Below are 12718 nucleotides of genomic sequence, written 5' to 3'. Positions count from 1 at the left end.
ATATGGCTGCATGGATGGATATCTATGTTATATCCAGAGATAAATCTTGGCGGAGTCCCTCTAGAGCTTTTCCTGTTATCTTCAAGGGCTTCTTCCAAGACTTGGAGGAGGAGTTGGATATGGACAGTTGTACTGTCCAAAGAATACAATTCTAGCCATGACTAGAACCTTGAGTCTTCTTATGCATCATGTGAACTGGCAGGGCCCAACAGGGAAGGGTATTTTGTGTGTTTTCCTTTCAACATATTCGTACTGCTTAAAAGAACAACTAAATTCTTCCTTCTCTAATAACCAAGTAGGTACAAAGTCCAGCTGCCCCATCTCTATTCCTGGAAGAGTAGAGCCAAATAAAATGGTAAGTTAAGGATTTTTCTTATGTGGTGAGGGACTCTCAAGCTCTATGAGTTCATTTTTCATCTTGCTTCTTCCTTAGGGAAGGAAAGGGATTATGCATTGTTGAAAAAGACTTCTGGAAAGATCACCGGAGCTGTACTGAACCACAAGCATTTTCCCCCCTCTCTCTCTCTGTTCTGGCCACCCTTTCCAAAACTCACATTGGGAAGTACAGTAGAAAGGCAACATCTTGAGTAAAGCTGTGAGGAATGAGACCCCAGTGTCCTCCGTATATCTGGTCTCACTGTCCTCCAGGAATGGAAGAGAAAGACTATTCTAGTTTCCCCCTTCACTTCCCTTTTTTTCGTTCTCACGTATAAGCATGCCCTGGAATGAAGAATGTTTATCAGAGAAGTCTAAAACAGTGATCCAGAGCTGCTGCTGGAGTAGCAGGAGCTGAGCAGCTACATGGTGTTGGCTTCCCTGCTTTGCAAATCAAAACGTTGTATTAAATCGGATAGAAATTAAGTTTGCCAAAGTGGCAGTTGCTGTAGTTGGCACAGCAAGACTTTGTGATCATAAACAGGCAGCAAGTAGGTCAGCAAGATAAGCTCTATAATAAAACTTAGTCTGTGCTTAAAAGTGTTTTAGAGGATTAACTGCTGCATATCATTATTAGCTACGGCCTTTAGCAAAGAAACAGCAACTCTTTATTTCCATTTTTAACAACAGTGGATATAGTGATGTTAAAAATGACAGACCATGGAAGTGGTATGAAGTAATATGTTCCAGCTCGTGTATTATGTCCCAGGTAATTCAATACAAACTTTCTCTACCACTAATCAGTACAGTGTGTAACACCTTGCCCAGTATTTTATTTTACAAATTTATACTTATTTGTTGTAAAGGCTGTATGTCTTCAAGGAAAGAATGTTTTCAGAGGGACATGTATTTTAAAAATGTAATTAACAGCTGTGTACTCTTCAATGTCATGCTCACTTAACTACCTTGTCTCCTTCAGGGATATCTGTGCCATAGGATCACCAGCTACAAAGCTAGTTTGCCTAAGAGTGGACTGAAAAAGATACCAGCTAACAGCTGAGCACTCTGAAAACAGGACTATAACAATGCATACTGTGGTTGGTTTAGAAATCATTTGCATGGATCCTTCATAATTTGTGCATGCCACTAATTTTAACTGTTGCACTAAACTGCAATGTATAGAGAAGAATGATTTGTTGTGTCATTTTCATATAATCCGTCTGAACTCTGCTTGACGCATGTAAAATAATGAAGATTACTAGAATAGTGACAGTTTCAGAAAATCAGTATATTGCTTAAGTTTTTATATATTTATGTGTGTGTATTTATATATGGGGGAGAGTTAAGCAATCAAACCTGCAGAAGTTGAGAAATTTGTTTTGTTTTGTTTTACATCAAATAGTTTAAGTCAAAAGTTTTTGTGTTTCACAAGTCCAAAAATGGGTCACGTGGTTTATAAAGGTATCTCCTAGTTAACACATTTGGTTTCCCAAGCAAGTTGGAAGAGTTTCTCCCAAATACTTGATTAATCTATGAGAGACAGCAATTTATCTGCGGGGTGCACAAACTTCTGCAAGGAAGGTGTTTGTCATCTATCCTTATGTAGTATTAGATACAATTTCAGTAGAAAAGTTCTGTAGACTGTGCAGTTGAAATTAAGCTCATCTCAGGCTTATTGCTTTTGTATTAAATTGTGACACACAGAGTCATGGGTGAATCCTTAAGCCTCCTCACAAGTACTTAAATTGAAGGTGAAAATAAAATATAGAATCTGTATGGGTAGGGGGGCATGCCATAATCAAGCAACATGCAAGCTATAACATAAGAATATCAAATATCAAACAAACACTAATGACAAGTAAACATAGACTGAAACCCCAAACTCACTGATGTCTGTCGTCACCTAAAAACTGTGTTTCCTCTTTTACTTTGTCAGTGCATGGCTTGTTATGCCAGTAAAGTACTACAGGATTTCTCAATAGTTTTCTGTGCTTCATTCAGCTTAGGCATGTTTTTCTTCAGCAGTATTTTTACAGCAAGCTTCTGCCTGTTCACTGATGCAAACCACATAACCATGTAGTCAAACTGTATGAAACATTTTAATCAGGCAGGTTTAATACCCTTTAACTCATGGCAGCCTCTGATAATTTGCTGTGGCCCACCAGAGTGCCCAGATTATTATTTCAAAGCCACTGAATTTAGCTGGTCCTCCTACCTCCTCCCCTGTTTGCAACACCCTATAGATGTGGTGTTTGCAGGGAGCTCCCATGCTTGCTGCGGTTGTGTGTTTTAAAGAGTAGTGGAACTGGAGCTGGGTATTATCTGTGTTCATGGGACTGTGTAAGCTGCTGGGATAGACTGGCCGCCTTATACATCATATGATCAGCATCCTCCCCTTCAACATAGGAATTCAGCCCTAGACATCAGCATTAAATCTGTTCTACCTGGGAAAGCAGCTATCACCAAGTGGTAGAATAGCACTAACATTATCCCCTAGGCCCTTTGCTACAGTGGTCCGTTTTTCTTATTAAGCATTAAAGCTGTTTTCTAGTCCCTAAGCTACAAGTCTCAAATTCCACCATTACTCTTTATCTCCCTGTGACCCAGCAAGGCTATTAATCAGCTTTGCTACAGGGGCAAGACTGCAAAAACAATCTTGGACAATTTCACTGAAAATACTGCATAAGGGGCCAGCCATATGACAGCAGTAAACCTGCCTGGATAGCAACTTGCCTTGCCTGGCCAGAAAGTATTGCTATGCATCAGAGCCTGTATTTCACATTATATCATCTTTATACTTAAGTTTAGATTCTCTTACCTTGTTTCACAGTGCTCTTTTGCAAGTGTGATATTAATGCACAGCAGCAGGTCCCAGATTGTGATCCCTGGTCCATGAGGCCACAATAAGTTGGCTGTGAAACCTCATCTGCCTTGCTAGTGCCTTCAGTTAAAACCTCAGTGCATTGTGGTAATGAGAACCTTTGCTTCCTACTCTTGAACACACAGAGTAACCTTACTGGGGAGGAAAAAAGTAACAGGCAACTGTTTGGCAATGTGTGTTTGAAACTTGATCTTGTTATTTATAAACTAGGGTTTAATCTTTGTAAGTGTTTATTATTATGGCTCTGTTCTAAAGATCAACTGTAAAATAGTGTCACAATTCTTGCAGAAGTAGTTGTTCTTTGCATTCTGACTTCTTTAATGAAAATTTGTTTGTATTTGCTACTCCAAGGTGTCATTTGTTCCACCAAAACAACCAAACTCTACATATGAACTGGATTCTTTTCTGGCCTGTGCTTTTAGTCAGAAAATGATTAAGCAGTGGCCTAACCTCAGAGCAAGCTGTGTGTATGGACTGGCTTCAAATAATGGTATCACTTTCACCTGTGCAATTGATTATATCAGAACTGCTTTCATGCAACTCAGAATATCATCTGAGGTCAATGAGGTGTGACTGGAAGCAGCATTTGGACTGTAAAATGCTATACGAGTAAGAAAGAATGTAGCTTGATCATCAAATCCTAAACTGAGATCACAGGGACTGACAGTAAATGGAAAAAAAAAGAAAACTTTGATTTAAAACTGGGGGAAAAAAATCTCAGGAAACACTAAGATACAGGCTGAGGAACTATGGGTTTTTTTCAAAGTAGGACTGTAATTTAAGTACTCAGGAGATAAATTTGAGTCCTTTAGCAAGATTATAAAGTAATTTAGTAGAGACACAATGCTACCTTTATACTGTAAAGCAGTTCCTAGAAGCCAGTGAATACCCGGGCCTTGAAGGGTTTGGTGTATTGTACACCAAACAAATGCCCAAAGAAATAAAGTAATGATTGTGGAGAAGAATACAATTATACACTCTTAAACTCTCTAAAATCAGTTCCAGATTCCAGTTCTGTCCATTTCACATTTCAAGCAAAAATTTTCCACTTAAGAACCACAACAGTAGTGTACCTTGATCAAAATCAAATTCTACTTGAAGAGTAAGGGACAGAGGTGTTTGGTATGTATCCTTTGTTGTGCCCTGTTATATCCATATCAGTTCCTTAGACTGTAAGTCCCTCAGTATCAGGGCCATCTTCTTCTGTCATGCACAGCAATGAACAGTAAACGTAACTAGCAGTAATAGCTAACAAAGAGTTCTTGATATATGATTGAAATATAAACAGGTCTATTCAGCAGGACTGATTCTGTGTTCCTTCTCAGCTTGAAGCACAGATTAGGTCGAGCAGCTGTTGCAGCATCAGATACACAGATATGTTTTACTTGTAGAAATACGACACGCAACCCTGGAACATACCCATTGCAGCCACAGGTTGTTGTGGCTGTGATATACTGCAGCTTTTGGGACACAGACAGTATATTCCCCTGTTGTCATTTTTAAAAGCCTCTGATACACATTTGTTCTCAATGACACTTTAAGCAGCCAGGGAACTCAGACATGCCTAAGTTTGCTGCTAATGTATTCTGGTTCATACAGCTTCCTTTTTCCTTGCATTGCTGTTGCAGTAGTAGTGACATGGGAGCTGCCTGGCTGGAGGCCTCCTTGGATGCCTGGTGCTGTGCTGTGGGTGGCCCTGAGGGAAGGGGGCTGCTCCCCCTGGCAGCATGGGCTTGCAGCCCTGCTCTGCTCCGCAAAGGGCTGCACTGCGCCCTCCCCCCCCCCCCCCCCCGGCCCACAGTAACAGTGGAGCTGAGTGCAGCTGTGAAGTACAACAAGGACGTCCTCCAGTGATCACGTCTCATGGGACATACTGTGCCGTGTCATTGACTGCCTTACAGGAAAGTCACGTTTATTAAGAATATAAGTCTGGTTGGTTTTAAATGTGCTTTAATTGCATTCACATTGAAAGAAATTCCATGTCCCCCTCCTCCAGCCCTCAGCAATTGGCTTGAGAAAAGAGAATAAGTTGAATTAAGTCTCTTTAGATCCCAAAATATGCCCCTCTTCATGTTCAAAATTGAATTCAGTAGATTCCCAAAGAACAATGCAACACCCATGCCATGAATTCCTTGCTCTCTCCATGACTTGGGTTTAGGAGTCAGCATCACTATAGGCTGAAACCCAAGATGAGAACAGAAAGGTTTTTAGCAGAAAAGGGTAACAAGAAAATTACTAAAAAAGGGACAACCAGAAGGAATGGGGAAGATGTGGATTTTGAAAAAATGATATGAAAGGTCTACCCTATCCTCCCAAATAAGACTTCAGACAAAGAAATCTGGGCACAGTCCTAAAAGTGACCCTCTGTTTTATGAGCTCATATTTTGTTACTGTGTTCTGCAGCATTCAAAATCCCTGTGTATGCTCCTATAATTGTCTGTCTGCTTAACAGCCCCACTCTCAGACCCTTTTTCCATACATCCTTCTTCCCACTCCCTCAACCAGCTTTCCCTTCCAAGCCTCTCTGCTACCTTAATCTAATGAAAAGAGGCTGTAACAAGTACACTTCTTCCATGAGAAGGCTGAAGTTCTTGGAGAGTTTGTAGCAGGGATTGTCTCTGCTGTTTTTATGTAGTATATGTAGGCACAGAAGCCTATGCCAGAATTAGTGCCCCTAATCACCCTCAGAAAATAACAATAACAAAGAGAACCTTCCTCTCTCCAATATAGACTCATCTGTTTATTGCAGTCTGTCCATCACAACTCACCTGCCTGAAATACATTTTCTGTGAAATTTTAAGTGAAGACTTTTGCATAAAAGTGTAAAATGACAGTGCTACTCAGAAAAAGACTATAAAACACCCACTGTCCCCATGGCTGCTTACTTTACTGCATACTTAAAATTACACTAAGGCTCCTTTGGTCTTTTTTCCCCTCAAAGTGTCCCTAAGTAGCTGGTGTTAATGCAGTGCCTCGGGCAGCAGCAGGATATTACCTGGTTGTGCCGTATACTTGTGATGGCTGATCCTAGAATAGAAAGATCCCAGGGTGCGGTAGCACCAAAGGTATCTGTGGACCTCATTTACTATTAGATGCCCTTCTGATAGGGGCAAGGAAAGAGGCACCTTCTGTTGTCAGGAAGTCCCACTGGCAGCAAGGGCTGTTGACAGCCCCCTTGCAACCCTAGGTCTTTGCACTCTGCTATATAACAACTCCTATAATGTATTATTAACACCTATTTTATCTAAATCCTCCCCAACTAATTTGTCCCACATTAACAGGTGATAACCCAGATTCCCCATTCTCACTCATCTCTGGTCCAAGTTCATAAGTTTGCTTCCCTGTGAATTGCAATAACAAACTTCTCTCTTGACAGTCTCAAGTCTCAGTACCAGATAAGATCGCCATCTCTGAGTAGCTATGGAATGATGCCTTTGAAACCCTCTGGCTGAGCTGATCTAGAGTTCAAATAGGGTCAGAAGATGTCTTTGGGACATTAGGTTTTCCTGTTTGGGTAAACAACTGAACCCTTCCCAATCTCTAACTCTGCTTGTGCATGTTCTGAGCGCTGCTGAGACCTCCCTCAAAGCATCCACGCTGCATCCTACTCATCCAGTGAAGGAGAACAAGAGGAATAGAAAACAACGGGAAAACATTGCAGGAACTGTCTGCAGAGCTACTGCTGCCCAAAGGTAAACTCTGGAGGAACAGGCACCACCAGTCTTTGAAGTCCCATGCAAGATCAGTGTCAGATGTCAGCAAAACTGACATCCGAGTGAAGGTTGTGAGGAGGCGGGAGGTAGGGTCAGGTTTTCCAAGACATTTAATTGTCTAAAGTACAGAAAAATACTTCCTGAAATGTTCAGACTATTTAGCTGCATAAGTGCCAAAAGAGTGCTCCAGTGCATGGGCAGTACAGCAGGTACCTTACACTGAGGCAGTTAGCATAAGCATTATGAATATGTGACAGGGTCAAGAGAGCAAAAGCCACTCTGAAAAAATATTGAAACCAGGAAGGCAAAGCTATGTTTGTTTGATTTCTACCAGAACAGCTCCATAACTTTAGCAGTAATTTTACTAAACAGATTCTAGAAATAAAACACCCATCTGTACTAACTGCATGGGATGCGATGGGAAGACGAGACAAAAATCTCTACGCATAATGCTAGTTACTATATCCAGCAGGTGAAACAGAGCAATCATTTGTCTTTATCCTGCTATTAACCTGGCTGCTGTATATGGACAGCCTTGAGCAGCTAAACCAGTCCCCTTGTTCCAGTCATGTTTAAGTGGCAGTTCTCTATGAACTCACTTTAATACAGTTATTCCTGCCACAGGCTAATCAAATGCTAGCACTCAGTATTTCAGCTGCTTCCCAACAGTAACTTGGAGTTGTTCAATGCATCTGACAATGATCATTCTTGCCTGGTGCCGTGTGAAATGCATTCACCAATCTCTGTGGTTCATTTACTGCTGGGGCACTTTGCTGGAGGCATTCAATGGACAGAGTATCTTTCTTTTCTCCAGAGCTGACAAATTATGTGAAATACATGTGAGTTACTATATTTCAGTTTAGAAACCATTTGCCTTGATGTTCTAGAGATTTACTTAAGGGTTGGAGAAAAATGTTTTCAGCTGAACCTGATTGGGATTAAACTAGTTGTGACAGATGCAATTCATCTGGGAGATGTGAAAAGGGAATAAAACAGGCTTTGGAAGGTGCTATAGAGTTCTTTCTGTCAGGGGGGCTTTCTAGTCTTTTGTCTTAGTGATTGCCTCTTCTTTTCTACATTTCACTATGCCATCACCTATCCCTCTCAATCGCTTTCTTCCTTTGGTGCTTTCCCCATCTGTGGATTTGCGACCCTGCAGCAGCCCCTTAGTGATCCCTGGTAAAGATGGAAAAAACTTCTTGGGGGGAACCCCTTCACGCAGGACTCACCGCCTGCCCCCACGCCTGGCCTGGTGCTCCATAGATTGGGACCAGCTCTGCTTCCTGCAGCCCCTAGGCTCTGGGGGCTTCGGCTCTGTCTACAAAGCTACCTACCATGGTGCAACTGTGGCTGTGAAACAGGTGAAGAAGAGCAGCAAAAACAGGCTGGCATCGCGACAGAGCTTTTGGGCCGAGCTGAATGTAGCCCGTCTGCAGCATGCTAATGTGGTACGTGTGGTGGCTGCCAGCACATGTGCCCCTGCCAGCCAGAACAGCCTGGGCACCATCATCATGGAATATGTGGGCAACATTACCCTGCACCATGTAATCTATGGCACTAGTGATGCATGGAGGCAGGGTGAGAATGATGAAGGAGGATGTGGAAAAAAGGCCCTGAGCATGGAAGAGACTGTGTGTTATTCTTGTGACATTATGACTGGCTTAGCCTTTCTTCACTCACAGGGCATTGTGCACTTGGACCTGAAGCCTGCAAATGTCTTCATCACTGAACAGGGAGTGTGCAAGATTGGAGACTTTGGGTGCTCCCAAAAACTGGAGGATGGCTTGTCCCAGAGTCCCCAGGTTTGCCAGCAAGGGGGCACATACACGCATCGTGCCCCTGAGCTCCTCAAGGGGGAGAGGGTCACTGCCAAAGCAGACATCTACTCATTTGCTATCACTCTCTGGCAAATTGTCATGCGAGAGCAGCCCTACCTTGGTGAACGGCAGTATGTCCTCTATGCTGTGGTGGCCTATAACTTACGCCCTTCTCTGGCTGCTGCAGTCTTCTGCGAGTCACCTGTGGGCCAAAGACTTCAGAGCATTATTAGCTGCTGCTGGAAAGCTAATGTTGAGGAGCGCCTAAGCGCAGCCCAGCTGCTTCCTAGCCTCAGGTCCCTTAAGGGCAGCCTCTAGGAAAAACTCAAGATTCTTAGTATCTCTTTTATTGATTTTTCTTATCCCCTGGCCCTACTGCCTACCTGAACATAATGAATTTAGCCGCTGTGTGATCTAAAAGCTTTGTTGCACCCCCTGCTTTTTATATAAAAAAAGAAACTGCTTTGTTATGAGAAGATTATAAATAAAGAGATCTAACAAAACTATTTTATTATTGTGGGAGGGGATAGATGCAAGGATGAAGACGGCAAATATGGTTCTTTTTCTGGTTGTTCTGTTGTCTGCTGCCTCGCTCAGGAAAAAATGAGGAATGTGACATGCAGAAAAATAGCTGTTTTCAAATAAGTGGTGAAGTACAAAAAAATGCTGCTTCCAAAAGGTTCTTGGTACATAAGAACTTTGGTATTTCCAAAATATGAGATATAAGCAGTACTTTAGACTTGCTGCATTTGTGCATTTGAGCCTTTCCTCTTCATTTTCCAGGGAATAAGTGCACATTACAAAACAGTGGATGCACCAAAACAAATACAGAGTCAGTGTTTCTCTCCTGTTTATATATATACTTAATTTCAGTAAGTATGTTGGAAAATGTAAACTATCCAATCTCCCTTTTGAAATAAGGAACCTTTTCATCTAAGGCTATTAAAGGTAAGAAGATGGACAAATTAACAACTTGTGCTTATAAAAAAACTTCTATGCTGTTAGGTGTCTCTGTCACAACTTGCTAGTTGGTATATTATAAACTGGTATATTGTCTGAAGTATCATAAGAGAATCTTGTATGAAATAAGTTTCTAGGTTTTGGAGATACAGAGGGAATTTTAAAAAAAAAAATCTGTAAAACCCATGAACTTGAAGTGAGATATGTAAATACAAAACCCTCCACTCTTGGGGGCTGGGAAGGGCGAAGAGATTTCTTGCCCTTCTTAATGCAGGGTCAGTACGACATAAGATACTCAAAGTAGTCAAAAGGAAGATTGCTTAAAGAAGTAATAATGATATTCTGCCAGTGCTTAAAGCATACACTATCTCTATAACTATATATAACTATCCTCTGCCCATGTCATTGCACCTACTAATGTTTTAGCTACTCTGTCTTTTCTCTTCTGGTTGTAAAGTGTTTGAGACAGCAAATGCTCTAGGCAATGCTGAAGACAAAGCTCTGATCCTTGATCTGTCAGAAATGATAATTACAGATCTGTCTAGATTTCAACCCTTATCTAGAACTACAAAGACCTGGCTGCTGTAGTTCATATTGCCACTCTTCTCAGACTCTGCTCCCTTTTAAGATGGGAGAGAGTGATGTTTTAGTTAAATTGTTTTTCATCTCTGCTCCCCACCCCATACACTCATTCTGGGGAAAAAAATCCCGAAAGAATTGAGCCAGTTTTTTGATTTCTGGCATGCATCTGTTCTAGTCCTGTGAAATCCTGGAAATGAGTGTGTGAATTTGAGATGATTCTGTAGGTCTTTATGGTATTTTGGCTGTTCGGAGTTAATGCTTTATAAAGCTTAACTATTTCTTGCCTGCTGGAATCAAAAAAACATGACGTAAATGTTGGAATAGATTTGTGCTTTCCCCTCCAAAATAATTATGCTAGAGAACAAGAGAGTAAGTTTTTTCACATTGTATAAATCTTTCAATAAACCAGGACTATCTTATAAAGTTGTTATGATAAGCCAGTTGCCTTTTAAAATGATTAAACAAAGGGCATTTAAAATAAAATGTCAGATAAAGCCACTGGTGTGCCTTACCTTAAACAGCAAGTCTTAGGTAGTGATGTTTCTCCATTCTTATGAGTTGTATTGTATTTTGTCATTCTAGACAGCTTATTGCTTAAGCTGCTAGAAACTTGGTATTTTGGGGGCTTACCTGGGCATGCGTTTCTACTGTTCCTTGTAAATCAATAGAAACTATTCTATCATGTATCAAAATGGATTCCTTGTATCCTACAAAGTTATGTGAAAGACATGTTTATACCTATTGCTTCATAAACTTGCGTTGCTTGAATTTTAGTTAAAAGATTAATTGGATCTTCTCTCTGGAAATCCTCTTCTCTTACTGTAGTCTATCCATTCAATGGACAGAATTTTATATCAGAAATAGTAGTGACAAACTTTCCCAATCTTTTTCCCCTGTCCCCCTAAAATGTCACCCACCTACTTCTAACAGCATAACTGCAATTCAGTCTACTAGACTTGACTTTGAAATATGTTGCCAGTCAAGTATATAACTCATAAAGCTCGAATATATAACAAATATATAACTGAAAACTCAGATTCCTAACACTATCATAAAATTGTGAGAGAAATTGCATACTTTAATTTTTCCCTTGTAACATAACAAATGCATTAGGGATATGTTAAACTAAGATAGGTCTGGAGTTAGACTAACTGCTGCTTATATAATATGCTTGGGATACAGTTGTCTAATCAAGCAAACCAAGTTATACTTACTGTGCTACCAAAGCACAGACTGACAAAAGTTCTTCCTGAGCAGTACAAAGCTAATGCTCAGGTTAGAAACTTCAGCCATGAAATACCACTTTTAACACAGTAATTGGTAACACTGTCTCAATATGAAGAAGTAAAATGTTTGAATAGTATACAGCCAGACAGAAGGGCTATGGTAGATAAAGTTTATGGAGAAAATAAGACACAAATGCGGAAGAGTTTAGCTCCTTTGTGTCTTCCCCCACCCCAGAGAGGAAAACAGTCACACTGAAATCTCAATAAGCTCCACATTTCTCCCAACAGTGGAGGTCAAGTGATAGGTTTTGAGCTGAAACTTACTCCCCATGGAAGTTATCTTTCAAGAAGCTCTAGCAGATATTCTCAGATCTACTTAGTTGTTCTTTACTTCAGAATGAAGTGTTACCTTTTCTCATAGCAGCTAACTGGCTGAGTTTAGGAAGCCTAGGTGAATTTAATGGCTATCTACCTCTGATCTGACTTTGTATAGCATAGCTGTTCAACTTCAAATATTCAGGGAATGCTTTAGCATCAGTAAGTACTACTTGAGTCTCTGAAAAATCAAGCTTCCTTCAAATTTTATGTTACACTTGACCAGAAGAATATTGGGTGACCAAGACCCACCCTTGCGGTGTAATCAACTCTGCAGGTGTCTCTGTCAATTTTGCTGGATGCACAGTAGAATTGATATGTAGGCACATCATGATCTACTGTCACAACAGTGTTCTCTCTTTTTTTTTAAATAATTTCTAACATTTGATTTGATCTTTTTGAATGCTACTGAGCACTGGTTTCATACCAATAAACAAAGATCTCAGGCCTGATAGGTCAGAATCCACCCTTTTATATGCAATAAGGATTGTTTTGCCTGTTTGCATCACTTTATATCAATCTGTCTTGAATTTGTTTTGCCAATTTGTAGTTAGCCCTTGCCTTTACTGTCCTGAATAACTTTATCATCAGCAAACTTGCTTCTCTTATGGCTTACCCTCTTGCACTTCATTTTTCAATGTGTTGAACAGCACAGAACCTTGTGAAACACCAGTAGTGGAGTTCGCCTAGGTGAAAGAACTGACATTTTACCTCTGTTCCTGTCTGCTAGGTTATCCAGTCCAGGATTTTCCCTCTTAGACATGGCTGCTCCATTCCTTTAAAAGTTCT

At 40.7% G+C, this 12718-nt stretch overlaps 1 protein-coding gene across 1 annotated transcript; it reads left to right on the top strand.

Moving 5' to 3' along the window:
* Window positions 1–8014: 8014 nt before the first annotated feature.
* MOS (MOS proto-oncogene, serine/threonine kinase) lies at window positions 8015–9851 on the top strand. The gene has a single exon (XM_013954753.1). It carries the CDS (start codon window positions 8055–8057, stop codon window positions 9102–9104), a length of 1050 nt encoding a protein of 349 aa, XP_013810207.1. The 5' UTR covers window positions 8015–8054; the 3' UTR covers window positions 9105–9851.
* Window positions 9852–12718: the final 2867 nt, after the last annotated feature.

The sequence above is a fragment of the Apteryx mantelli genome, chromosome 2, assembly GCF_036417845.1.
Source record: "Apteryx mantelli isolate bAptMan1 chromosome 2, bAptMan1.hap1, whole genome shotgun sequence".
NCBI lineage: Eukaryota > Metazoa > Chordata > Aves > Apterygiformes > Apterygidae > Apteryx > Apteryx mantelli.
This window is presented reverse-complemented; position numbering and strand designations above follow the sequence as displayed.

Excerpts from the sequence above, each read along its gene's own strand:
- MOS (XM_013954753.1), top strand. The coding sequence starts at position 8,055 with ATGCCATCACCTATCCCTCTCAATCGCTTTCTTCCTTTGGTGCTTTCC.